At 42.4% G+C, this 27,681-nt stretch overlaps 1 protein-coding gene across 1 annotated transcript; it reads left to right on the plus strand.

Annotated features, from left to right (window-relative positions):
• Nucleotides 1-1,719: 1,719 nt before the first annotated feature.
• On the plus strand, nt 1,720-27,279 carry LOC119648853 (death-associated inhibitor of apoptosis 1-like). Its single transcript, XM_038050730.1, has 3 exons — nt 1,720-1,836; nt 2,908-3,822; nt 26,172-27,279. Exons 2-3 carry the CDS (start codon nt 2,938-2,940, stop codon nt 27,198-27,200), a joined length of 1,914 nt encoding a protein of 637 aa, XP_037906658.1. The 5' UTR covers nt 1,720-1,836; nt 2,908-2,937; the 3' UTR covers nt 27,201-27,279.
• The last annotated feature ends 402 nt before the right edge of the window (nt 27,280-27,681 follow it).

The raw sequence follows: 27,681 nt of genomic DNA on the forward strand, positions 1-27,681 counted from the left end.
TGTTCATCGATGTCTCAGTTATCGCAGTAGGCACTACCCTTTACAATAACGTGAATCAAAACTGGCAGCAGTTGAGTTTCTTCTCGAAGTAGTTGAATCGCGGCTAAGGTAATTACAGCATTCTACTGTTGTGTTTGTCGTTTTGTCCATCTTATTTGTAAAACTACACCATCTACGATCCTGTGCTATTAGCCGCATATCTAAGCATCGTTTTCGTTGCTCCCTTGAAGGTAGGCGGTTCACCTTATTGACGGACCACAAGCCTCTCACCTTTGCTTTTCGGCAAAAACCCCACAAGGTGTCCCCTCGCCAACTTCGGCACTTAACCTTTGTTAGCCAGTTCACATCAGACATTCATGTTCGGTAAAGACAATTTAGTAGGCGACGATTTGTCTCGGATATCAGAGATCGCAGTTGATTGTTCGACAATCACTGCCTTCCAGAAGGGTGATGCAGTTCTTTTGAGCCTGTAGTCGGACTCCAAATACACGTCTCAGAAGTCCCCTACCTGTTGCGAAATCTCCAATTAGCGATTTGCACCATATATTCCAGTCGTTTTTTGTGTGGAAGTATTTCGTTTAGTGCACGATCTTGGGCACCCCGGTTTTCGGGCAATGAACCAGCTAGTCGTTAACAAATATTTCTAGGCATTCATGAACAAGGACGTCAATTCTTGGACCAGAGAGTGCATTGCGTGCCAGAAGTGTAAGGTCACTAGGCATGTTAAGAAATAAGTATTCCCTAGGTCTACACCATATATATCGACATGTTTTGACTCACAGAGATGCAAGTGTTGCCTCACGAGCATGGATTCCGGACTTTGGCGTTCCAACGGAAATATTCGCAGACCAGGAAATGCAGACCGAATCTGGTCTATTCTCGGAGCTGGGAAAGCTTCCCGGTTTCAAAAGTCATCGGACAACTGCATACTGTTTGCAGTTTAATGGAATGTTGGAATCCTGTAATCGGACGCTGAAGGCCGCTATTATGGCATGGGACGATGTTGCCAGCCCTGCTGATCTGGTGTATGGGGAGACCCTTCGACTTCCCGACAGCCCGGCTTTCGACAAGAGAGAGGTAGAGAACGCTTTGCTGCGCATGCTACGGCAGACCGATGCTAAATTGAAGTCGCCTCCGCCATCTCGTCACGCGTCACGCTCCTGGTAATTTCATAGTCTGCACCGCCAGACGAAGGCCACTATGTATAAGACCGGGGTTCAGAGCACTCTTTCAGACTGGTCGTTGGAGGCAAAGCCAAGAAGGGTTCCACATTGAAGCCTTTCTTCCAGAGGTAGACGTGATTGGGAGGAAGAGTGAGTGTCGCATTCATTTTAACGTCCGCCAGTCAGTCTCTGTGGCGGAGCGAGATTCGATTCCAAGTAGCCGTCGACAGCTGGGCATGTTTTCTAATTTTTCATTCTTTGATTTGAGTAGATATGGAGATGAAAAACAAGCTGGATGATAGCCGTAAAAAAGAAAAAAATGAGCATTTTCCACCTGTCATTGTAACAGGTATGACATGGGGTTTAATTTAGTGAATCCTATTTAATTGAGTAGAATTTAGATATAGATATATAACAAACAATTTACGGGCATTGTTAAGTAAATCTAATCTTCTCACCATGTAATCCGTTATCGCTCGTTTTTCGTCATCTATCAATCAATTACTTTGAGCCGAATCTAATCGAAACCAAGAGAATTATTTAGTCTTCCCATATTTTGCAATGCAGTCACTTCATGAAGTGCAAACCAGATCCACAGCGTAACGAGAGCAACTCGAATTTAGTGCGAGCTTTTTACAACTTTTGCGTTCCGATCTATTTTTATTACTCATGTGTATGTATATTGTTTTATAAGGTCTGTCGCAAAGTACTTTTGCAAAAACCATCTTTTTATTCAAAATAGTCTCTTTCCGCATTGACACAACGTTGTGCACGATCAGTTAGCATGTGAAATGAAGTTTTAACCCGTTTTGTATAGTCTCAATATCGGCATAGCGCTTTCCTTTCAATGGCAAATATAGTTGTCCGAAGTGGCGGAAGTCGCAAGGTGCCAAATCAGGGGAATGCGTGAGTGGTTGACGGTTGAAATGTGATTTTTGGTAAAAAAAGTGATAAGTGTCAAACGTGCAGCCGATGCATTATCGTACAAAAGACACCAGTTGCCATTTTCACGGCATTGCTGCCTGACACGGCGAATGCGTGACAATGAAACTTCCATTACACCGAGATAATATGGTCCATTAATCGTTTGAATATTCTGGCACGAACTCCTTGTAGAAACAATTCAAATCTGTCTTAACTTTTGACCTCACGCCACGGCGTCTTTTCGGATCTGGTTTGCTTGGGTGCTTCCATTCGGCACTTTTGGGGTCATATTGAAAACACCAGGTCCTGTCACCAGTAACAATGCTGTACTTGAAGTTTGGGTTCCTTTTCGACTCTGATTAAGTCGTTACAATGTTTAATTCGGAGCAATTTTTGGTCATCAGTCAATTTGTGAGGAACGAAGCAAGCACAAACTTTTCTGAACCCTAATTGAATCCTTTGATATACTCAATTCTATTGCCATGTCCTGCAACGAATATTTCCGTTCATTCTTAATAAATTCACCCACAATTTCGATGTTACTTGGTGTAATCACCAAACTTTTCTGACGGGATATTCGTCGTATAAACGTACTGTCACTTACATATAAAGTGATAACTCGGCTTCTAATTGTCCGTTGGGGATGAAATTTTGATAGAATATCAGTGAGGGATGTACCTCTCCCACTCCTACTCAGGTCAAAATATTGTGTCTCCAAAACTAGAGATTTCGAAAAAGTCTTGTTTACTTTGCTACAGATCTTGTATATTTGAATAAATCGGGGGCATTTTTATTCAATTGCGTGCTTCCCTTTTCATAGAGTTCCATTTAAGGATAAGTCATTATAACAATGTCGATCCCTTCAACTCTATTAAATTATGAAACGGAACGTGTCAAGACATTCGAAGGACGATGGCCTCTATCGTGGATGGATATGAATCTACTAGCGCAAACTGGAATGTACTACACGGGCACAGATGATACAGTTAAATGTAATTTTTGTGGTGTCGAAATCGGCCACTGGGAGGAGCCGGATCATCCGGTCCTTGAACATATGCGATGGTCCCCGAATTGCCCGCTGATGCGAAGACGACATACAGCCAACATTCCATTAGATGAAGCTGTACTAGATAGGATCCTCCCACCTGCCACATCTGTTGATGGCGGTGAAACTGAAGTTCCAAATATCTGGTCTCAAGCTCACCCCGAAGAATCATTCACGCAACCAATTCGATTTCTTAGTCATCCTGAATATGCTATTGAGACTGCACGCCTTCGATCGTTTGCAGAGTGGCCCAGGACAATGAAACAAAAACCGGAACAATTGGCGGACGCTGGCTTCTTCTACACGGGCATTGGCGATCGAGTGAAATGTTTTAGCTGTGGCGGTGGATTAAAGGATTGGGATGAATCGGATGATCCATGGGAGCAACATGCTTTGTGGCTAGGCAAGTGTCATTTCTTGAAATTGAATAAAACTCAAAAGTATATTGACTCCGTTATTGCCAAATTCAAATGGAGTAAGAAGAGTAAAATGAAAAACGACGACAGCAATACATCGAGTACCAGTATCGTGTTCAGCGATAATGAACATTCGTCGCAAGAATTAGAAGCAGCTAAGGATGATGAATTGAATTCCATCGAATCAAAACGAAAAGGAGGAAGTTTCGAATTGCGTGACAAATGCCGTCATAGTGATAAGGAAAAGACAATTCCAGATGACAAAGTTTGTAAGGTATGCTACGTGAACGAATACAACACTGCATTTTCTCCTTGCGGTCATATAGTTGCTTGTGTGAAGTGTGCATCCTCCGTTACAAAGTGTCCAATGTGTCGGCAACCTTTTTCGAACGTTATGCGAGTGTATTTTTCTTAATTCAAGAATTCAAAATATCGGCAGCGAAGTATCTATGTAAAGCTGGAATGTTATCTGCAGCAACATTTAAAAATTGGGGGGAACATCTAAACACCAATAAACTATAAAGTTTCAAAAAACCTTGGCCTAGTTTTCAGTGTTTTGTATTATAATAATTGTCTACATTGGATTAAGCATTCGTAATAAGAATAAACTCTACACTAGGATATACGATTGGATATAAACGTTCCCATACCACTTGTTTTATGGATTGCCTCTTACCTTTCCAACCAATCCTGCCGCGTCTCTTTTGACGGCTGTACTTCCCGCTCCTTCTCGCCCTCTTCTGGCGTCCCACAGGGGTCTATTCTGGGTCCTTTGCTATTTTTATTTTTTATTAACGACCTTTCTCTCCTCCTTACTTGTTCCTGTTTGCTTTATGCAGACGACATTAAGCTGTTTTCCCCTATATCGTCGCCTATGGACTGTGTTTCCCTTCAGTCTAATCTGGACACTCTGGTTCGTTGGTGCTCGAATAATGGTTTAGCGCTAAACGTCAGAAAGTGTCACTCTATGTGCTACTCCCTAAAATCCTCACCCACTTCTTTCTCCTACTCGCTTAACGGACATTCGTTATCCTGCTTAAATTCCACTCAAGACTTCGGAGTCACTTTCGACGATAAGCTTCGCTTTGACACCCAGCCTGACAATTTTGCTGCTCGATTGATGACATCGAGGCAGTCATCAATCGAGCAGCAAAATTGTCAGGCTTTATTCTTCGCTCCTCCTCTGATTTTGACTCCATCCAACCCTTCTTAGCTCTCGTCAATTCCTTCGTGAGGAATACCCTCGAGTATTGCTCCGTGATCTGGTCACCCTCCCGTAACTGTGATTGTCTTGCCCTTGAAAATGTGCAACGTAAATTCACCCGTTCCCTCTTCTTTAAGAAAAGCTTCCCTCGTGTGGATTACCCCTCCCGCCTCCGCTTTCTGAACCTTCCCTTCCTACAACAGCGTAGATCCTATCTGGATCTGTGCACATTCTTTAAACTTTCCTCGGGTCCGATGGACTGCTCCGCCGCTGACGAGATCACCTGGCGTCCTGCGTCTTATAACACATGTAGCGCAGACATTTTCAACGTGCCCTTCGCAGAGCTCGAAGTCTACTTTCATTCCCCAATTCCCAGGCTTTGCCGAAATTATAATATAAAACAGCTTGGTCCTTTTAACTTCCCTACTTTAAGTAGTTTTAAACGTAGGATAAGTTTTTTGCTTTCTGCTCCTCCTGGGGACAATAATTAATTGGAACTTTCTCTCTTTGTTGTCCGTTAATTAAATAAATAGCGCCCGTACTTGTATTAGAAAGAATTGATGAACTTAATTCCATCAACTAAACTCGATAGCCTTCCGGGTTGTACATATGTAGATACAGTAGCCGCTCGAAAATTGTTTTGACTAATTCTAAGATGAAGGTTGGAGCGCGCAATGAAGGTGGCGAGGGTATAATCGATTTTGCGGACACCCATGACCTTGTACTTGTGAATACATAGTTCATCAAACAATCGTCTCATCTTCCTACATTTTATACTGGAAACAGTAAAACGCAAAACGACAATATTTTCATAAGACGCTGACGTTTTACTACCGTCACTGACTGCAAAGCCGCCCCTATGAAAGCATCGTACCTCAGGCCGTTGCGAATCAAGCCACCGATAAAACAGCGTGAGGAACGCACTGGCCCGCTCCGCATTAAATGGTGGCGATTTCGTGAGAAGAAAGAAGAAATCATCTCACTTAAGCGATTACCAACCATTACGAATGTGGAAGAATCGTGGAACCAAATGAAAGACACGATCCACAAAGCGGCGTCTGCAACCCTCAGGGTCACCAAATCAGGTAAACGGTATATCAAACAAAATACTTGGCTTTGGAATGACGATGTTGAAAAGGAACGCCTGTACTACAAGTTTCTCGACGCTAAACGTTCGCCAATTAGCAAATTTATAAGAATGCTAACTGGGAAGCAAAGAAAGCGATCGCTGCCACCTGAGCGGCCCATTACAAAAATTGGACACTCGGGATGGCGAGGGAGATATCTATCAACTTGCCAAAAGCGGAAACGAACGCACACAGGATATCGAACACTTCTGTTGCGTTAATTACAAGAATGGTACTTTGCTTACCAACCATCGAGCCGCGACGGATAGATGGCGAGAATATTTCAGATGCAGATTTCAACATCCTCTACCGCAGTTCCACCTGTCAGCGCAACTGAAGTCGAGGAAGCAATAAAACGAATGAAATCAGGGATAGCAACCGGATTTGATGACCTATCATCAGAGCTCTGGAAAGCGAAGAGCTGGGACCCAACACTGTGGCTCAGTGAATTCTTTGATCGGGTTATTCAGGAAGGTAGAACACCATCTGGCAAGAAAGTGCCACAGTTCCAATATGGAAAAAGGAAGGTAATCCAGCAGAATTTTCAAATTACCGTCCGATCCGGTTACTTTCCCGTACCATGAAGATTTTTGAACGCATTCTTAACAACCGTATTCGCGAAATCGTTGAAATAACTGTGAATCATGCCGGATTTGTCAAAAACTGCGGAACTACTGACGCAATACACGCTGCGTGGTTACTCATGAAGAAACACCGTGAAAAGCCTCACCCTCTTTACATTGTATTTCTGGACCTAGAGAAAGCGTTTGATCTTGTGCCACACGAACTCATCTGGTATGCTCTACGACAACACTTAGTGCCAGAAGAGCTCGTACGCTGGGCACAATTGCTCTACCATGATCGGGTAAGTAAAGTTCGAAGTGTGGCGGGTGTATCAAAACCGTTTCGTGTCTCTGTTGGTGTTCATCAAGGAAGCGCCCTCTCACCACTCCTCTTTGTTCTTGTTATGGACGCAGATGATGTTTTCCTAGCGTCTAATAGCAAAACTGATCTCGAGCAACTTGTCCAAAAATGGAATGATCACCTCATGCAACACGGTTTCAAGTTGAATCCAAACAAAACTGATTTTTTGACGATCAATCCCCATGAAGCACGCACAATCATTGTCAGCGGCAGTGACCTATCCAGAATTGAGCGATTCAAATATCTCGGGTCAACTCTGCGCGCGCATTAAGGGGGTCATTATGTGTGCTGGATTCCCGGAATCGAATTTTTTTTTGGCATCAATTATATCTAGATATAGTGTAGAATATATGGGCAAAATGATTTTTTGATATTCGGAGTCGTTCGAGAATTATAATGTTAAACACGTGATAAGTGACATGCCAGATTTATGTCGATCGCCGTAATAAAGCTCGTACTTATTGATCCGAATGACGTTCGAATGACTTCGCTAAAAGGACAAAAATTGAAGCCAAGGCTGTACATATGTTTCTTCAAGAAACCTAAGGTTTATGGGTTAGGTATAGCAAATTAAAGGTCATTTAAGGTTTTATGGCTAAAAATCGCATTCTACTTTTTAAATGCATTTTTCTCGAAACTGAATGCTGAAAATCGGCTGCCACTATAACGCAAAATCTATCCAACGAAATTCTTTGAAATTTCCAGGTCTTATTCAGAACATATTTCTACGGTTCGCAAACTAGGATAATTGCGATTCATTTAGTGGTTTTTTTTATTCATTGAAGAAGCCGTGATAAAACAACAAAATTCACAAAAAAAAAGTTTAAGACGGCACCAAAAATTTAGCTTTTAATAATCCTAGTTTGCGGACTGTAGTTAAGTCTGTACGTTAAAATGCCGTTTACTTTTTTTCTTTAAGATGATCATAGCGCCCTCTATCGTGGCAACAGAAAAACACATTTTTTGGAGATGGGTGTATAAATTGCCCTGTATTTCAATAACCAACTATGCGATCGGGGTGGAAAAATTACTAAGGACGCTCAAGATATTAATAAATCTATGGTGAAAAATTCGTATTTGTATCTTTACCCAGTTCTTCACAAAAAATTTCTAATAAAGCCAAAAAAAACGGCCTTCACACGGGATGACCCCCTTAATGCAGTTGCTTCACGCGTTAACGCACCCTGGATGAAGTGACGTTCCACAACTGGTGTTCTTTGTGAACGACGAATCAAAGAACGTCTCAAATCTAAAATTTACCGGAATGTCGTCGGTCCTGTTGCCCTCTATGGTTCCGAGTGTTGGCCAACTATAAAAGACAATGAAGGGGAAGGTAGCTTTGTACTGATGAAGGGGGTAAGTTGCTCCCGGAATACATATCTACATTGAAAAGTAAGAATTGTAGTTTGGAGGAAGCTACTGACCTAACAACTTTATAATGAACGGCGTCTTGCGGTAATGGAGACGAAAATGTTGCGCTGAACTAGTAGCGTGACACGTTCTGATCACATCCGAAATGAGAATATCTGCGATCGTTACACCGATTGTGGAAAAATTGCGAGAGAGGGGTCTTCGATGGTCACGTAATTCGCGCTAACGAGAATTCACTTGTCAAGATCAGAACTTCGAAGTCGATGGTTAACGACCGAAAGGCCGGCCGAAGCAAAGGCGGTTTGATACGCTGGATGGGGATTTAAAAGTCTCGAGATTCCATGCAGGATAGGCATTTGATAGAGCTATATGGCGAAACCGAACACCACGAGCCGACCCAGCTTGTGAACGGGACAAAGGGTGAAGAAAAAGAAATACTGTAATAAGTGTTGGGGTTCTTGAATTGCTCCAGATTTTTTTGCTAAAAATTTAAAGCGTGCCAATGTAAGCAAAATGTAACCATTAAATCAATGAGGACATTTCAGTGCATTTTGTAATCATAGTCTTAATTGTAATTAAATGCTGGTTTATGAGGATCGATTCTTAATCTTGATCGAACCTTAGCTTTACCACGTTGTGTGTCTTTCGGGAATTGCAGCAGCTCTGAAAGTAGAAACTTTTCCTCGATGGTTTGTGATTTGTATTGTGTATGTTGAGATATTTCGACACCTCTTAAAGTAGAAGGCCAAACTCGTGGATTGTTAAGTCATCGACTTCGGTTTTCTGAGTCGCGAGTCTTGTTGTTGCGATGTTTTAACAATTCTATTGGCTGACGGTTACCGTGCAGGTTTGGTTCCTCTTCGAATGTTCAATTTTTTGGGTGGTATCTTCAATAATTTTCATAATTTCAACCCCACCTCTGAAGAGGGTGAGAAGTTTATGGTAGGGTAGGGGAAAGCTCCTATTTTAAACTCCGATGAAAAATCTTTGCGGTTGAAAAATCGCAGCAGTTGCCCCCTTTAGAACAGTCCTCCCTTGCATATCGCGACGATGATTGCCTTACCAATAAGTTTATTAATGCTACAGAAATAGCCCCTTTTCGGGGCGGGGTAACCTCTAACGGGTGATCACCGCTACAATTCTTCAACGATGTTAAATAAAGGGACCTTCTTTTTCTTAGTGCATTACCTCTTTATCCTCTTTCTTTCCAGGTTGGCGCTAACAAATCAAACCTTATAATGATGATATCAAAATACCTCTTATTTGAAGCGCCAAGGTGATCTAAACGTTGTAATTTACCAACAAGCTTTGAGAGAGAAAATTCCCCGCTTCTCCGTTAATCCTCTCCTTTTCGCCTGGAGGACATAAAAATAGCCACAATTTCGGGCGATGATGGCCGTCGAAATTTTTTATCGGGGTTAGCGAGAGGTAACTTCCTCTTCCTTGGTGGTTGAAAATTAAAACATTTCCATGACGACGATAAAAGAAAATCCACTTTGAAATGCCATAACTTTTTAAGGGAGGCGAGTGACCTTTCAGCAGGATTGGAGGGAACCGAGCCTCCCCTCTGCATAAATTTTTCACCTTTTACAAGGTTGGGGTTGAAAATCGAACTTTTACCAATTTTCATGGCGATCTAACCGATCTAACGGTTTCGGAGTCCATCGATCACAAACGAATATGTATACAAACCACTGCCATTTTTTTATAATAGATATAAAAAGAAATAATAAATAAAATAATGAGATTAGAAAGTGAAGAAATTATTTGTTTTAGATTGTTTTTGCTAGCTTTTGCAGATAAGCTTACGGCTTTGTCTCTAAGGTTTTGTATGGCAACAATTTTGGACGCTGATAAATAATACTGCTCAGTCGAGTTAGGCAAATCGTTAGAAAAATTAATTTCCTCTGTATGGGAGACCCGCATATTCAATTCCTCGTCCTGAGAATCCTAGTTAATCGATGAACTGATCTTTCCAGTCCAGGTTCCGTTATGGAGTGAGAGCCCCCGGACCCCAGCCCCACGTCATAGTATAAAACTTGAAGGTTTGTCTGTGATAAGTCCACACAGGTATAGGAACAATTGCGCACCGTAGAGTTTGAGTCGTAGTCGGTTGAAAAGGTAAGAGATAATAAACATCGAGTAAAATTCCTACTTAACAACGACATAACAATTTTTAAGGTTTTATGTAAAACAAAACCTTATTAAAATCGGTTTACTGTCTGTCGTCTGTCTGTCCGTCACACACATTTTTTCTATAGGTGGGAGCTGTAAACGTTCACGCATACAGGGAGTTACACTATTCTTCGTCGAAGTTAGGGAGGTTCGAGGTTCCCCATACATGCAAAAGGGGGCTGTAACGCCGTCGAGAGGAGAAGCGACTTCACACACGGAAAAAAGAAGCCTGGGAACACCAACCGCACTAGGCACGGAAGTTTTACCAGCAAGTCAGCAGGATGAAACCTTATCCTCGTTGTTCGTCCTGCCGAGACAAAGAGGAAAATTTCTTCTCCGGTAGAATGGGCATATTGGAGCGATGGGTTGAGTATTTTGATAAACTGCTCAACAACGAAAACATCGGCGAGATGGAGGTCCCGTCAACTGAAGATGGCGGACAAATACCACCACCCCCAAGTAAAGAAGAAACAATCCGGGCAATTCATCGGGTTAAAAATCATAAGTCGTCAGGAGCCAATGGAGTTGCAGCCGAATTAGTTAAATATGGAGCTGACCAACTAGTCAGTGTGGAAAGTGTGGAACATCAAATCAATGCCTGACGATTGGCAACGAGGCATTATCTGTCACATACATAAAACGGGAGATATTACGCAGTGCAGCAATTGTAGAGGTATCACGTTGCTGAGTACCATCTATAAGATATTCTCCGCTATCTTACTAGGTCAGATAGCACCATACGCTCAGAACATCATTGGTCCACAGCAAAGAGGCTTCACTCCAGGAAAATCAGCAACAGATCAGATTTTCTCTCTGCGGCAAGCGATGGAAAACTGTTGGAATATGCACCATCTCTTCAATGATTTTCAAGTCGCCTATGATAGCATAGCCAGGGTAAAACTGTACACGGCCATGAGAGAATTCGGTATCCTGAAGAAATTGATAAGATTGACTACGCTGACTTTGACCAATGTGCGATGTCAGATAAAAGCAGCAGAATCACCCTCAAGACCATTCGATATCAACAACGGTCTACGACAAGAGGATGCCCTATCATGCGTCCTCTTTAACCTGGCCCTCGAGAAAGTGATCCGTAATGCTGAAGTAAATGCAAGAGGTAAGATCCTCTTTAAGTTCACCCAACTACTGGCCTATGGTGACGATATCGACATCATGGGAAGAACGACCCGAGACGTACAAACTGCCTTCATCCAGATCGAGCAGCCGGCGCGAGATCTTCGGCTGCACATCAATGAAGGCAAGACAAAATATATGCTCGCAACGTCAGCACCGAAAAACAACCAACCAACAACATCAAACCGCACTGGTCAAACGGGAAGAATAAAGATAGGAGAATACAACTTTGAGACCGTTGACAATTTCTCCTATCTAGGGTCGATACCAGCTAAAAAGATGAAATCCGCGCATGGTTGTTGGCAGCCAACAGAGCCTATTTCAGCTTACAAAGACTGTTTCGCTCGAAACGTCTTACCACAAAGTCAAAGCTTTACTGTACAAGACAAAGTTCTTGCCAGCCCTCATGTATTTCTCAAACATCTGGGTTCCTAGCAAGAAAAATTGCGAACTCTTGGCCACGTTCGAGAGAAGAATTTTTAGCCTTCTATATGAGAATGAACGATTCCGTAGCCTATATAACGACGAAATCTATGAGCAATACCATGACCGTATGGTTGTGAATAAAATCCGGCTCAATAGGTTGCGGTGGTCCAGTCATTTAATCCGTATGGATGAGCCCGAAAAGTCTTATAGACTATATGTATCTCTGGTAAAAGAGAAGACGAGGCTGACCCTGTCTGAGGTGGAGCGATGGCGTAGGCCAGGACGCCAGGCAGCTTTTAGGGATATCAAATTAATGGACCTCGGAGCAAAACCGAGATGTCAGGAGTTCCTTATTGTTGCGCGGTTGATGATGAAGATGACCAATGGAAACTTCTGATATAGTGGAGAAGGATGCTTTCCATGAAAAATTACAGGAAATTCCCTGTTATTGTTGGGCTGGAGAGATGCGACCCCTAAAGTTCAAAATCGACCGCTTGTGGCGCGGCAGGATTCGTAGCATTCGAAATTTATTTCGAATGTTGCGAATGCGAACAAATAGATGGCGCGGAACTATCCACTTTGTAGGGCTCGCCACGGGAGTGGAAGACTAGCGAGAAAAGTGTGCCATGAGTTGAGAAACACATGAAGCGAGATAATTCTCTTCTGCCTCTAACGAGAAAATAGTCACTTCACTCTTTCTTCATTCTTTAAATAAATTAATTAATAAAGTCTAATTGTTAAATCTATCGAGTATTGATTGTAAAAACCTAGTCTATGTTCCGGTGTACCTAAAATTGTGGTTTGCAAAGAATTGGACTATTAAAGTTAAACGCTTATATGATCCATCTCTCAGTGGCAGTGAGAGAGCCATTAAGTGAGAATTTCGATGAACATTGGGTCGTCATCAAAAGTGCTCTTTTCTCGGGTGCTACGCTGGTCGTCGGCCACGTCCAAAATGGGTGTCGCAAAACCTGGCTGATTACGTTGCGTGCTCGAACTCCGATATTGTGCGAAATCCCGGAGAGTTCAATGTAGGGTGCTCCATAACAAAAGAAAAGTTGCCTTGTCCGAAGGACATGGTGGAGTTCAATGGACCATGGCATCTTTCCTCAAATGCCTCGACTATGCTCATGACATATGTTTGCTCTCTCACCGGATAATAGACCTTCACCAAATGGCTGTAGACTTGGAAAAAGAGGCAGGTAGAGTTGAACTGAAGATAAATATCAACAAAACCAAGGATTTCAGTTCGACGGATCATCGCACCCTTCCTATCTTCTTTATTGGGCAGAACATCGAAGGTGTCGATCAATTTGTATATCTAGGAGGTGTGGTTTCTGCGGACGGATAGGTGGCCCAAAGACAAGCTATCGGCTCCTTATTTCAAGGGTAGCCAAATCGTTTCTACTATATACAGTATGGGAAACGAAAGTGAACGAAGAAAAATTAGAGCTGCATATCGTAAGTGTGCTCCGCACATGTTACGGTTACCGAACAACATCCAACGAAGTGGCCTGCGTGATAGTAGGGATGATCCCATTTGATATTTTGTTGAGAGAAGGACAACGTCTTTATGATTGAGCATATGTCACGAGAGAGTCTTCTTCCTGGCGACAATAGTTACAAAAAGTGAAACCATCGCTAAGTGGCAAGAAAGGTGAACTGTTTCTCGATTCTCATCGAGCCCCGCAACACAGTTTCATAGGGTAGTCAAGAAGGAAGTGTGGATGAAGCAGGAGGTGGTTTTAGTGGGTGAAAGTTCCTGGCAGGATTTAACGGTAACTTTTGAAGTTTTCTACCATCAATTTAAAAATGACAGACAATAAAACGGTTTTAATAAGGCTTTGCTTTTACACATAACCTTAAAAATGTACATTACCTAAAAATAAATTAATAAAGCTCTCCCAGTGGTGACTAACGGCTCTTATCCGTAGCAGATAGTGGAGCAATGAAAGCACGATAAGATACGCCTATGAAGTGTAGATATTACACCCATTTCGTTGAACTATGAGTCTATCAGTTTACTTCAAACCTTTTGGAAGATGGAATGTAATTCTTGTTAATTCCGATCGAATTTAAGTGAATTGTGAGGAATTTCTTTTGACTGAAGGTACGATATGGATCTTTTTAAGAAATGTCATTTAAATTTTGACGTGAAATTGTGTAGTGTTTTTAGTGAAGAATAATTCTTTTTTATGCTCTACTGTTTCCGAAAACAATGTGAGTTGTTCAAACTTAGTCCCCACGTAACGCAAAATAGGCAAATCATCATTGGTATCTCTGAAATAGTTAAAGTGGATAAAACAATTACAAGTTGATAAGATACTCTGAAAGATTGTGGCCATCGAATTCCAATAAGATTAGTAGATATTGTTCAATGCTGCAAAGAACTCTTTAAAAGGAGGTAGTAACCGGGAAATATCGCTTTTTACAATGAAATCGTGTTATGAAATGTCTAGCCATTTGGAAATACGAAATTATTTTATTCTTATGAAAGAAAGAAGCCGAGAAATCAATTTATTGCGTTATATTGAGCTCTGAGTAAAATTGCGACATTTCTTCCTATCATTTCCTATTTATCTAGATGAGAGTTTGGAAGAGAACAAAATAAGTGGGAGGAGAACAGTTCAAGGTCAGAGGAGTATATGAATGGAGCGGCACATTCTACTTGGGCTTCAATAATTTTCGTAGGTGGTCATGTGTCTCTTTAGAGCTTATGGAAAACCAAAACCGAACTTGTTTACGTATCTTCATTTGCTGCATGACAGTGAACACTTTAATAATGTAATTGGACTTTTACGTATGAAGCAATAGATTAGGTGGATCGATGTCTTTAGTTGACGTTATCAATACTGAATTTCATGAGTCATGATCAACACTTTTAGTTCTGTGAAGCGTTGCTTAAGGATCTGTAGTAGAATCTGGTGAAGTCACTGCCTATATAGGGGATATTCCGTCATCGCCAAAGAACTTACTTATTAGAACAACTTACAAATCCCAATCTCCAGGTACTATGTCCACTAAGAGATTTAGCGGGTAAACTTGAATCATCAACAGTAAGCACGCATCATCTCATTTAAATCAAATTTGTGAAATTTGCTACGTTTTTTTAGTTATTCTAAATTTTTTATAATAAATTCAATATAATTTTGGAAGTGACAATATATCTTCTGCTTACGCCTCTTTGCTCAGTTACAGGCCTGATCTTGATGGAGTCGAAAGGCTCTCAAATCACTATCTATTGTCTCAAGGCATCGTCGTTTCGGCCGGTCTTTTGGTCGTTTCCCATCGACTTAGATACCATACTCAGACCAACTTTAGGTAGTGAGTTTTTGCCAGCTCAACCTCATATCAATCGCGAATGTCGTCATTTCAGATGTGATAACGCCATTTTGCACGCAACATCTTTGTCTCCATTCCTGCGAGGCACCTTCAAATATCTTCGATAGTCAGCCAGCACTCAGAGCCATAGAGGGCAAGTCCGTATTTCATGAAATGATCATTCCACGTTTGGACAAGTTGCTCAACATCAACTTTGTTGTGAGACGCTAGGAAAACATCATCTGCATTGAGCAGTGTCATAGTGTCGATGGTAAGAGGAATGACGAAAGGGCTCTTCCTTGAAGAACACTGACAGAGACACGAAGCGGCTTTGATGTACCTGCCACATTTTGAACTTAGATATTTTCGATCACGGTGGATCAATTTAACTCAACGCACGAGGTTCTATGGAGCTACGTGTTGTCGTAGAGCATAGCAGATGAGTTTGTGTAGCACACGGTCAAACGACTTATCTAGATCCAAAAATACAATGTGAAAAGGGGGATGCTTCTCACCGTGTTTCTCTATTGTATTGCGTTAGCAGTTTTGAAGTTCTTGATAAACCAAACTTTCCAGAGCTCAGCTGGATGTAAGTTGCTTCTGGTTCACCATCAAGTGGGTGACGAACTTAGAACTCTGCTTAGTTTATCCTCGGCCGGTTTTAGGCCTGAATTTTGTGTTTGAATATAGTTTCTACACATGTTCCCGGGGCAGAGGTGAGGTAGCGTCTAGCAAATCTAAGTTCTGATGCTGTTTTCGCGTTAACAGCCCTCGCTCATTTCTTGACAGGACCGAGGCCCGTCCTGCCGCGTTGTCTGAGATGAACACCCCAGCAGAATGGTGTATTTACGCATGGTTTAAACCAGACTGTGTGAAAGTCCCATTACAGTGTAGCCACAAATGAGCTGAATTCAACGTCTCTTACTCAGAACTGCACATTCTGAACTATTCGTTCTATATCCGCTCTCTTATTATCAGTTTTTTACAAGTGTTTGTTCAGGAGAAAAATCCTAAATCTACTGCTGATCGCGAAGGAATTAAAAGGATTGCTCATGCGGTGTCGATCAGTTGAAACCCAAGCTCTGTTTTTGAACAGATCAATAGAGCTTTGTTTGCGGTTATTATCAGGAACACCCCGGCACCGGATTCGCGTCCACAGCCACCATCTCCACCTCATTTCGCTTAGACCTTGAATGTCCACAGCTATATCGTTGAAATTCTCATTTGAGTTAAAGACAGCAAGCATTCTGGGGACCCTCGATACTGTTTTCCAGGAGTGTGCGATGTTTTCAATAGCCAAAGGTGTTAGGCGTGAGGTCAATTTCTATCCAAGACGTTGTTCAGGTTGCAGCAAGAAAATTTCGAGAATTACAGGTGGCTAGCTCACAAATTTCTGCACCTTTTCAAGGGTGCTCAGAGATGGAGGTGAGGAAGACGGGGCGGCAACCATAGTGGTGGCACCGGGAGACACTGATGATATCTGTTTGATCAAGTGGGCCATGAATATTGGCCAATTGGCTCCGGATGTTAAAAGAGAGACGGGTAGAGTTGGATTGCAGATAAACAAACCAAACAAACCAAGGGTTTCAGTCTGACGGGACATCGTGCTCTCATTATCTGAATTAATGGGCATATATATGGGCACGGTGGCACCGAACTGTATGCCAGTCGACGTATTAACAGTGATCTCCCTTCGCTGCTTTGTCTAAAATCTGCAAGTTGACACTGTTCTGTGAAAGTACCATACCGAAAGTCAACCCACTCTCACTAGAAAGCTCTAAACTTTCGTGAACGTTGCAGACATATCATCGGAGTTCGCTCGCCGCACAAGCCAGTCATCCAGAAGCCGGAAGTAGCAGTGAATAGGTCACACGTTAAGGAGGGGAGGCAACTGCATTACTAGCTACGTCATGCAGTGGAACCCGCTCTCCAAAGATGGTCGACGAGCGGGTCGCCCCAAGAGCACTAGGCACAGAACAGTAGAGGAGGAGTGCCGGCGTCTCCGGGAGTCTTGGAAGAAAATGAAGCGCATTTCAACGAACCGTGAACGATGGTGCTTAGATGCACCACCAAGGGGTAAATAGCAGCCATATATACGGCGTGGTCTTTGTCTCTACAAAGTCCGTTAAAATGACTACACTAAGCTCTTCAACAGAGGTGACTGAGTGTGTCCTCGTGGCAGTTGAGGTGATCTAAATAAATCCTATCTGCTCTTCGTTTGAGGAGCTCTCTCTGCTGTTCTTTCCGCTTCCACAAAATGGCCTTGTCACAAAAGCCTACATTCTTGCACAACATGAATTGGCAAGTGTCTTTTTTGGTACACAGTTTGAATCCCAACAAATTTATCGTATTTACTCGAAATATGTGAAGTATATAGCCGAAGACATTTCATTTTAAATTCTACAAACGACCCATTCGATTTGGACTGTGCTAATTTCCAGTGATTTGTTCCCCGAAATAGCTCGCAACATAATGATTGCCGTTTGCATATGCTCTGCTCTTAGGGTCTTTTTTATTGAGTACCCGACTACCTATTTTTAATGGGGTACTAATTGTGCTTGGGGTTGCTTTTTCAGTTTGCGGCAGTTCTGCATTCACTTTGCATTTGGGTATTAAACTCAAACCGCTCATGACTTTTTTGCAGATTACCTTAAGAAGAAGGGATTTTAGTGTAACTTTCATTTTGAGTGCTTTCGCTTATAATGAATCAAACCGCTCATAGTTTCTATGCGCTGCTTTTGCTTTGTGCTATGCCCACTGTAGTCGTCATCATTCTCAGGACCCAAAATCCAAATCCTATGTGATGAACGTTGCAGTTAAACACTTCGCCTGAAGGAATTCTGGCTGTTTCTCTTACCATTTTCATTTGGTAGCAGCGGGAAACACTATATTCACATTGATTTGCTGGTCGTTATCTAGTAGGAGAATGTTCCAAGGCCTTGCTAGGGCGATCATACCTGAGTTTACACGGGACTAATCTGAAGTGTTTCATCACAGGTTATCTGTTCATATGTTTCAGGAGAATTCATGAAGGACGTTGGTCTCCTTGGAGGAGCTTCATGGGGTTGTGTTTATGCCCACATTGCAGACAGGGCTCCTTGTGGGGTCAAGCGTGTAGTTGCGCTGTACAATTCGGACACTGTACTCCTTAGTTCGGTAGAGATTTCAGGTAGGGCTTGCATTCACCAGTATGAATGCTGAGCCTGCACTCAGTGTAAACTGATACCGTTATACTAGTTGCAGCGGGGCTCCTTCCCAAATTAACCGATGGCTTAAGAGGATCGTAGGGTTACACCGACATGGCGTGTACTCACCGAAAACCGCCAGAACCCAACCACTATATCGAAAATATGTAGGGGGTAGCACGGCACAATTGTGATGCTCCTTAATCTGAACCGGAATCTTGCACTCCAAATCCTGTCGGAAACCGACTCTCAGGTCAAGACCAAGCGCCTTGCGGCAGTCGTCAGTAATAATCCGACACCGGATTGACTACCACTTGACCTTTCAGAGCACAAAAGCACAATACTACAAGACAGAGCGGTGTACTCTCCTGTGTCCCACCATCTTACTTCGCTTAGGCCCAGGATATCCTGCTTATATCATTGGAATTCTCTTTCGACTTGGGGAAATCGAACATAAAGTTGTTTCAACTTTTGAATAAAGAATATAGCGTAGTCTTGTCTATTGATAAAGTCTGTCACCTGGACCTTGATCACAAAATATCATTTCATCTTAATTGCGTAACATTCCCAAGTGCTTAGATGACAAATATTTTAAGGTAATATACAGCGGTAGCGTCAGACAGCTCTATCTGATATGAACAGGTGTACGTCAGAATTATTGTTAACGGAATATTTGTATATCTAATCTATGCGGCTGACTCATCCACAAATGGGCAGATTATCACCATTACCTTTGTCGATGATGCTGCCATATTTAGTTCCAATAAAAACCCTTACGCAGTGCATTGGCTTTTGCAACATTACGAAATTTGTCAATAAATGACCAATAAAAATAAAAGATCTAATTCTAACTGAGCAGTAAGGTTTAATTATATAACCATATGTTTGTCAGGAATAAATAGGCCTCGACTTTCAGAGAAGTAAAGTACTCGGAACGCATTTTAAAAAAAGGAACCAACAAAAATTGTTTTTTAGAAAATTTTGCGGTCCATGTGTGGAAATTCAAAATTAAATCTCAGCGCAAAAGTTTTGGCAACTCTGTTGCTGCTGTACCGCAGGGACAAAGTCTTAACTTGACTTCTAGTAATTAGGAGCTAAACAAAGTCTGTATAGCTTTTTAGACCTGTAACAAGACCTTTGTAAGGAAACGAGTTTCTGCATTGCTGTCAGAATATGTGGGTCCGGAAGTCGAACAGGGGAGTCTTACGCCCATCCTAGACGAAATGTCTTGGGAGCTCTGGGTATTCCCAAAGGATTACGCCAAATGCAATTCGAGCTTCACTTGGAATTTTGCTACCATCTTTCTGACTAGAGTGGATGACCAGGAACTTTTGCGAGGTTATGACACAGTATTCTTCAACGACAGATCAAAGATGGTTTGCGAAGTGTGAGCAGGAATATTCTCGGATACGCACAGTGTAGTTAAGTAATATCGTCTTCCAGGATTCTTCGGTGTATTTCAAGCGAAGGTACTGACGGTACTGACGATGGCTGGGGCGTGATCCGATCCCCAATCCAACATAGTCCCTTGATTAAGGCTTTATACTCTCTATTCTGGTGAGGCAGTGTAGACACGTGCTGAACAGTGCGGGCGGCACGCTCAAAATGACCTTTCTCTGGGTTTTTGGTGATAGGAACATAGAGATGAATGAGCGGGCCGATCAACTGGCCAGACGGGGCTCTGCTTTTGACAGTTCCTGCGACTGTGAAGAGCGGAATCTACCCACACTACTTAACAGCCGTTGATTTAAGGTGGTGAAGGCTTATCTGTGCTCACTCCTGCTACGGCGATTCGCATGGAGCACAGAATTAACATTTTCGAAAATGAGGGGAGGACGGAGAAACCCCCAGGCACTTCTTTGCGATTGTCTAATTCTAGCTAGAACCAGACTACAGGTTGCTATCTTTCATAAACACTACGCACTGGCTCTGACGATCTCAGGATCGAGTTGTAAAAATAGATGGCAGTATGACTAAACATTTTTGTTGACGAATGTTGCCCACCCGGAATGGTTAGAGCCGTTTGCTCGGCGTAAGTCGCATATTGTTTGCTTGAGATGGATTATGAAATCTTTAATGTTGCCTGGCGATTGTCCGTCATGAAGAAATCTCCCAGCAGAGTAAGCTGCGCAAACCTATTGGAAATTATTCCAGCTAAGCAGGAGCGACCTTTAGTGGCCGGTGTTTCTATTCCATGAAGTATTTCAAGGTTGAGCGATAGGGAGAGTTTTGGTTCTTTCCGAAGGACACAAACTTTCTCGAAAAATCTGTTTCAAGTTGTGTGTCTCATCCGAACAGTGCCAAAACGCGAAATCCATTCACCACCAAGTAAGCCCATTGGCTCGCAAAGAGAAGCTATTATTATAGTTGTATTTCTGTGATTCGATTAGAAGTCCCACTGTATCCACATGGGCGTATTTGATGTGGTGTCCGGAACAAGAATAGCGCGGTTTGAATTTTTGTCGCAGCTATGGAAATGTTCTCCATTTAACACAAACAGAAATTTAATTCTCTAAGGCCTACCATCAACCACTGACCATTTTTGAGCCCCGGGTTTGGCCCGAAAGTCATCATTGAAAATTCAAGCCAAACGGGGGATTACTATTGTCTTCAGGATGCTCCTTTTCCACCACGAGGATCTAGTGAAACGTCTGCGTGCAATGACCCGTGAATATTGCTACTAGATTCCTAAGACTTTCTTTGGTGCGGGTTAAGTAATCCTGCGTTTCATCTTCTTCTTTTTCTTTAGCCTTTGTCCCGTTCACAAGCGGGGTTTCATATCTCCCATTAATACCCTGGACTGTCCCATTGCTGGTATGTAGCCAAGTGAAGTTCCCTCAACCATTCCTCTTCATTCCTTAGTGTCATAATTGTGCCGAGTTAAGTTCTCTCTGCTTAGACTACCGTCCCATAGTTGATCATTGGTCTTACTATTGCAAGGTGTCCGGATGACTCAAGTGGTTAGAGCGCTGTTTGAATTATAATAGTGTTTGGATGTCGGATATCAGTCGACTCAGCTGTGAATGAGTACCTGAGTCAAATCAGGGTAATAGTCTCAGGCGAGCTCACTGCTGACCACAATGCTACCTCTGGGGTACTGTTATCCTGTAGTGTACTGTTACTGTCTTGAATGAAGTGCTCTAACACACTACAAGACCCTGATCCAATATGGATTGTTGCACCACCGATTATTATTATTCTTGGAGGATATATTCAGCGCAGTATTTTCGGGATGCAACTCCCTTTCCTCCTTGGTATTTACCTGCAAATCATCAAAGCACTTGACATGTGCCAACCAGGAATTTTTATTCTTCTGTAGTTAACTATTTATTTATTTAATCTCTGTCTCTTTTTTAACGATCAAGTTTGTGCTTTCTAGTGACATTTACTGGATTGCATCGGGGTAACTCTAAACCTGCATTTTAGTATTTGTTAGCTCACCTAGGAGTTCGTCAACTACTCTACTCTATATTAGTGGTGATAGTAGTCCACCTTGTGAACAATCTGGGATTGCTTTCTTAATAATAAAGTTGGTAGCTATTGGTACTTCCACTTGCTTGTTTTCAAACATATTGTCCTCCGAGGCGCCAGGGTGTTCCCGGCTTTCTTGAGGTTTAGAGGATTTCGTACCTCGGCATGTGATGTGTTGTCAAAAGCACTTTCGACGTTCAAAAAAGACAAATGACTATAACTTTGGTATCTAGCATAATACATCCATCAGTTGATATATGTATAACAGTATCAGTTGATGATCTTGCTCGGTAAGCGCATTGACGTGGATGTAAGGGATTATACTTTGGAACTCCTGGTGATTTCAATGCTTTAAAACTTCCTGCTGCCCATATAATTCTATCAATCAATCTTACCATACTTTTGTGGTTTATTCAATTCCTTCGTACAATTTTCTGAAGCTACTTAGCTTTGTTTTTCTGATCGCGTTGCTGCACGTCGTCAGCTTCTGCATCTTGGCCAGGCCCCCGTTTGTTTCTACAGTTAACGAGTTTTCCGACTTCTGCTTTTATTCTGGGCAGGTTACTGTTTCACCAGCGTTCCTTAATGCGGTGACTGTTGTAATCGAACAGTTGGCTTCATATGCGTCAATGATAACTCTGCTGAGGTCTTTCATCACTGTCTTCAGTTAAAGTTCGTTTCCGATATCACCGTCCACCTCCAGATGAGCCATATTCTTGGTCAGTTAATTTGTAGAGGAAACCCTATCGGTTCTCCTAAGATTCCTTACCATTCTTTTTAAATTTCCGAGTTGCCCTCAATGTTAAATTCTATTATTGTATGGTTCGACATAAAAGGTTCTAGTACCTTTTGCCTGGTGCTAGTCAGGAATGTTGTCGTATTTCCTGCATTATATACTTCAACCATTTGCCAAGCATAAACTCAGGAAGGTATTAACCTTGTCGTGTCGGGGCTACCCCAGAACTCGTTATGTGCGAGACCGAGATACTTTAGCGTATTTCTTTTTGTTGTCTTCTTTCTTGGCAAACTTGTGCCCAAGTGCACTGTATATAAAATCTACTCAAGGGAATGTCCACTGAAGATTCATGTTTCAAAATACTGTCTGAAAATGACGACATGCTTACAGTGGAAAGCTCGCTGTCTAAGCTTGTCTTCTCATTGAACATTTCTTCGCATTGCTGTTCTACGAGCGCTTGCACCACGGAGTTGCTTGATCTACCATCTTCTCAATACTTCGCCCTAATGGTTCAACCTTCATATATGGGCCACATGTAGCAAAGGAGCGCGTCCATCAGCTTCTTCATAACTATCCACTCAAGTGATGCGTTCTATAGCAGCGGCATGTTCTTCCCTAGCTTGGTTTCCCTAAGGCACAATAGTTGGTGGTATGGTTTCGATCCTATAGGGATATCGGCTGGTCTTGATTCTTGGGTCAGACAATTTGACGTTTTAGGTATATCCTATCAAGATATATCAAAAGTCCGCGACGCTACCATCTGATGAAAAATAAACGCCTAGAATTACGCTGAATGACTGGTTACTCCTGACGGACGTACTCACTCCTCGATGCGTCTCCATCTACTCTTTATAGACAAACTAGTTTCTAATTGTTGGCGGAATCTAATATCGCTTGGCAGCCGATTGCGCTTTCATCTGCTCCATTCAAGTTAACGAAGCCGAAACGTTTCTTTTTGTTGTTACCATTACCAGCCGCTGCCAGGCTAGTCTTTTCGTTTTCTAATTTTGCGGGCCTCTCTATGAGCCTGGATTGCGTTGATTGATGGCAATTATCGCCGAATGGTGAAACAAATTAATGGTTACCGGCATATTTCGTGCATTTCCTTGATGAGCAAACTGATCCTGTTCAGGCAATTAACGCAAAGCTTGTGTTTTCGAAGATGATAAAAACGATTCATGGGTGACAAGCGCAGAAGGTCATTGCACATAAGGAGTTGATACATCTCTTTTCACATTGTGGATAGGGCTAACACGAGTGTTGGATTCCCCCAACGGCAACCAATCGGACTACTAACGAAACATCCTCCCATCACCAGGAAACTAGCCTGAACTAGGGCTCTCGTCAAAAATCCTTCAAGTCATGAAACGCCCTTCAACAATGGGAGGGGTGAGAAGGAAGGGAATTTGTAAATTCAAGGAACCATCTCCCATCCAGTCCCTCCACTCGTCGAGCTTAATCTTCTTCGCTGGAAGAAAAGCGCCAACATAATGCGCAGCGATTCTTCAGCTTAGCAGCTCTCCGGCAATATTATCTGGAGAGACTTCCCAGTGTATAAAATTATTAACGAATCCCATAACATCATCCAGAAAAACTGGTGTGATTGACGTTGTCCACCCACCTCATTTCAATGACACAATCAAGGGATCGTGTATTACCAATTTTGTGCAGGTCCATGTATGTTTGCGATCCTTAGCAAAAAGGGCAGCGCCGATCACTCCCGCGACTATACCAATGCCGGTTTTGAGAGACTGCGGTTGGAAGATGTCACTCTCAAAACCCTAGTCTCTGCACTAACCCAAGGCATTTACTTTGCGCTTGTTCACCAGTGCATCTGGCAATAAGTGCGTAAAGTCATCTGAATAACCGACCATGGACAACTTTTCTGGCACGTTGAGTTTTAGCAGACTATCGAAGAACGCATGGATCTTTCTGCTCTAAAACCGAACTTAGGTAGTCCCCGGCAGCACTTACTTCTTCTTCTTACTTCTAATGAGCTTTCTCGAGGGTGCAATGCAGAGCCGCAGAGTGATCGGTATACGGACGGCTGATCCGATTCTCCTTGGGTTTTGGTGATCAGCACGAGCTTTTCTTGCGAAAAACGCCCCCTTCAGGCAAGCGTTGAATGCGCTGAGTTGTGGGTCTCGCTAATAATACAACACCAGTTTATATTAGTTAGCTGCCGCATGAAATACTCCACTACGGCTCCAAAATTCGTTTTCAAATATCAAATCTTTTTACACGGTGCCATTTGCTTTAGTAACGAGTAAACAAACTGCTGCCATTGTAGATAGTCCCGTTCGAAAATGGATACGCTAATTTTCGGGAAGGTGATCCTTATACTACTACCTGATCGCTGTGAGCAAGCAGCACTTGCTGCTCCGACTGAATGCACCTATAGGCCTCCAACTATTCAGTAGCCTCTGGGTTTTCTGGTGTTTCTCAGGTGGTCGTACGGTTGTCTTCCTCTGGATCCTAATAGCATTGAATGAGGACGCTATACAATTCATAGAATTATTCGGTTTGATTTTCCAGAATCGCATTTTGCAGTAAAATTTCAGAGGAATTTGAGGTTGAAAGCGGAATAGCTTGCATTTTTCCACGGATACTGTTTCTTCTTGTAACCGATAACGTCCTTCATCCTGCTTTGTCCGGAGGATATGGAGGAGTTCACTAGACGATGATATCCTTCCTCAAATACTCGCATTACGCTCATTACATCTGTTTGCTCACTCATCCGGTGGTTAAATGACTCTGGATTTGGAAAGATAGGCAAGTACAGTTGGATTGAAAATAAACTCCAACGAAACCAAGGTTCTCAGTCTGACGAGTCGTTGCACTCCCCTATCTTTATTAATGGGCGAAGTATCACAGGCGTTGATCAATTTGTGTATTTGGGCTTTGCATTGCTGACTACGCCATGCAGTGGAATCCACTCTCCCAAGTGGCCGACAGGTGGGTTGCTCCAAGAGCACTTGGTGCAGAACAGTAGAGGTGATGTGCGGGTATCTCGGGGATTCCTGGGAGGAACTGAAACGCATTTCAGGTAACCGTCAATGATAGCGCGTAGGTGTGGTTGACGTGTTATACCCCACTACGGGGTAAATGGCGGCCATATAAGGGTTTAGGCAATTAGGACCATGTAAATAGGGGCAGTTAGCTTCCTAAGCAAATGCAGGTATTTATAAGATCTGAGAGTGAAGCAAATGTGCTAAAGAAGGGGGCAAGTTCCTTCGAAAATACGTTGATTTAGATAAATAAAAATTTATTGTAATTCAGGCTGCTACGGTTTTATTCCTTGAAACGCATCTCTGAGAAACCAGAAACCAAAGCAATGATCCTATTTCCACTTATTAGTATCTATATAATTTTAGCTACTAAGCAAAACTAAATAGGCATTTAAGGACTTCAGTATATGAGTTCCTTAGTTGTTCTTGGAAACAATTGAGTAGATTTTTACGAATTTTCGAATGTGGACATGATGGATGCTTTCTATTTATTAATTGGTGTCTAAAATATTTTTTTAACCAATTCGTTCTTTCTCCTCAGGAAATTGTTGCACTTTGTAATACAAAAATGAGTAGGTCGCCATCAAATTCGCGAACGAACTTTCGGTATCTTGACCGGATATTTCGTCAAAATTCAAACCACATACCAACACTGCCAAACTGTCCGGATATGAAGTACAACCACGAGCAGGAAAGACTTAAGACCTTCGAGAACAAATGGACCAAGGATTTTATTGACTATCATGTCTTAGCTCGGACTGGAATGTACTACATAGGTCTGCGAGATTGTGTGAAATGCCAGTTTTGTCACATAACCATATCCGAATGGCAGGTCGGGGACGATCCTGTTTGTGAACACTTTAAATACTCCCCAACATGTCCTCTCCTGCGACGTGAGCGTACCCGAAATATACCTTCAGACATTGGCGCTCTTAATTGTGCTCTCCCGCCAAGAAGTCCTGATGAATGTGGTCGTATTCGTATACCTCCCGTTGATGATATTTCACCAAAAGCTCCCCCTGTGCAAGTGATTCCAGCTTTCCCCCACTACGCGTTGGAAGAAGCCAGAACTACAACGTTTACTGAATGGCCGAAAGTTATGAGACATAAGGTGCCAAGTCTTGTGGAAGCAGGATTTTTCTACACAGGTCGAGGTGACCAAGTGCAATGTTTTAGCTGTGGAGTGACCATCAACGACTGGGAAGAAGATGATGACCCCTGGGTGCAGCATGCAGTTTGGCAGCCTGACTGTAAGTTCCTTCAACTCTTGCGAGACAAGGAGTTTATTGAAAGCTGCGTCGCAAATTATACGGAGAAGGAGAAAACGGGCAGTAAGCGAATTGAAATAGAAAGGAACCCCTACGACAGGCAAATATCAATGGCGTCGTCATTAGGAACAGGAGATGCTGATGGGAACAACCTTTGCAAATTATGTTATTTGGAGGAGCGGAATACTGTTTTCCTACCCTGTGGACACGTTGTGGCTTGTGCAAAGTGTGCATTGTCTGTAGACAAGTGCCCTGTTTGTCGGCTTCCATTCACTGATATAAATAGATTGTACTTTTCATAGTTAACCTGTTCAATTATTTGTGTATTATTTGTATTATACTAGTTACTACTTCATTAAATTGTTGATATCGACTTTTTCCGTATTATTTGTTTACGTTTGTTTAATTTGATTCAGGTAACCTTCAACCGGATTGAAGCATGAAGTTTGGACGGGTGTTTTGAAATGTGATTAGTCAATCGTCTGAAGATTGTCTTAAGTGGCAGAAGTCGACCAAGAGGGGAAAGCTATCCCACAAACCTAAGAATTTTAGAAATTTAACTTGGAGGTCTGCCCGTAAAAACTGAAGCTCCGCCGAAGTGTTCGTTCGCGCAAGCAAGTTTCCCACGCGTAAAACCATAAAATTCCGCACCCAAGTGCCACGATTGTGAGGGAAGATACTCGATGGATCACATCTTCAGTGGATGTGTCACAGTCTCAGATGTAAATAATTTAAAAGGAATGAAATTAAAAATAAAATAAGAGTAAAAATATAGATAATTCT

Source organism: Hermetia illucens, chromosome 2 (genome assembly GCF_905115235.1).
Source record: "Hermetia illucens chromosome 2, iHerIll2.2.curated.20191125, whole genome shotgun sequence".
Taxonomy (NCBI): domain Eukaryota; kingdom Metazoa; phylum Arthropoda; class Insecta; order Diptera; family Stratiomyidae; genus Hermetia; species Hermetia illucens.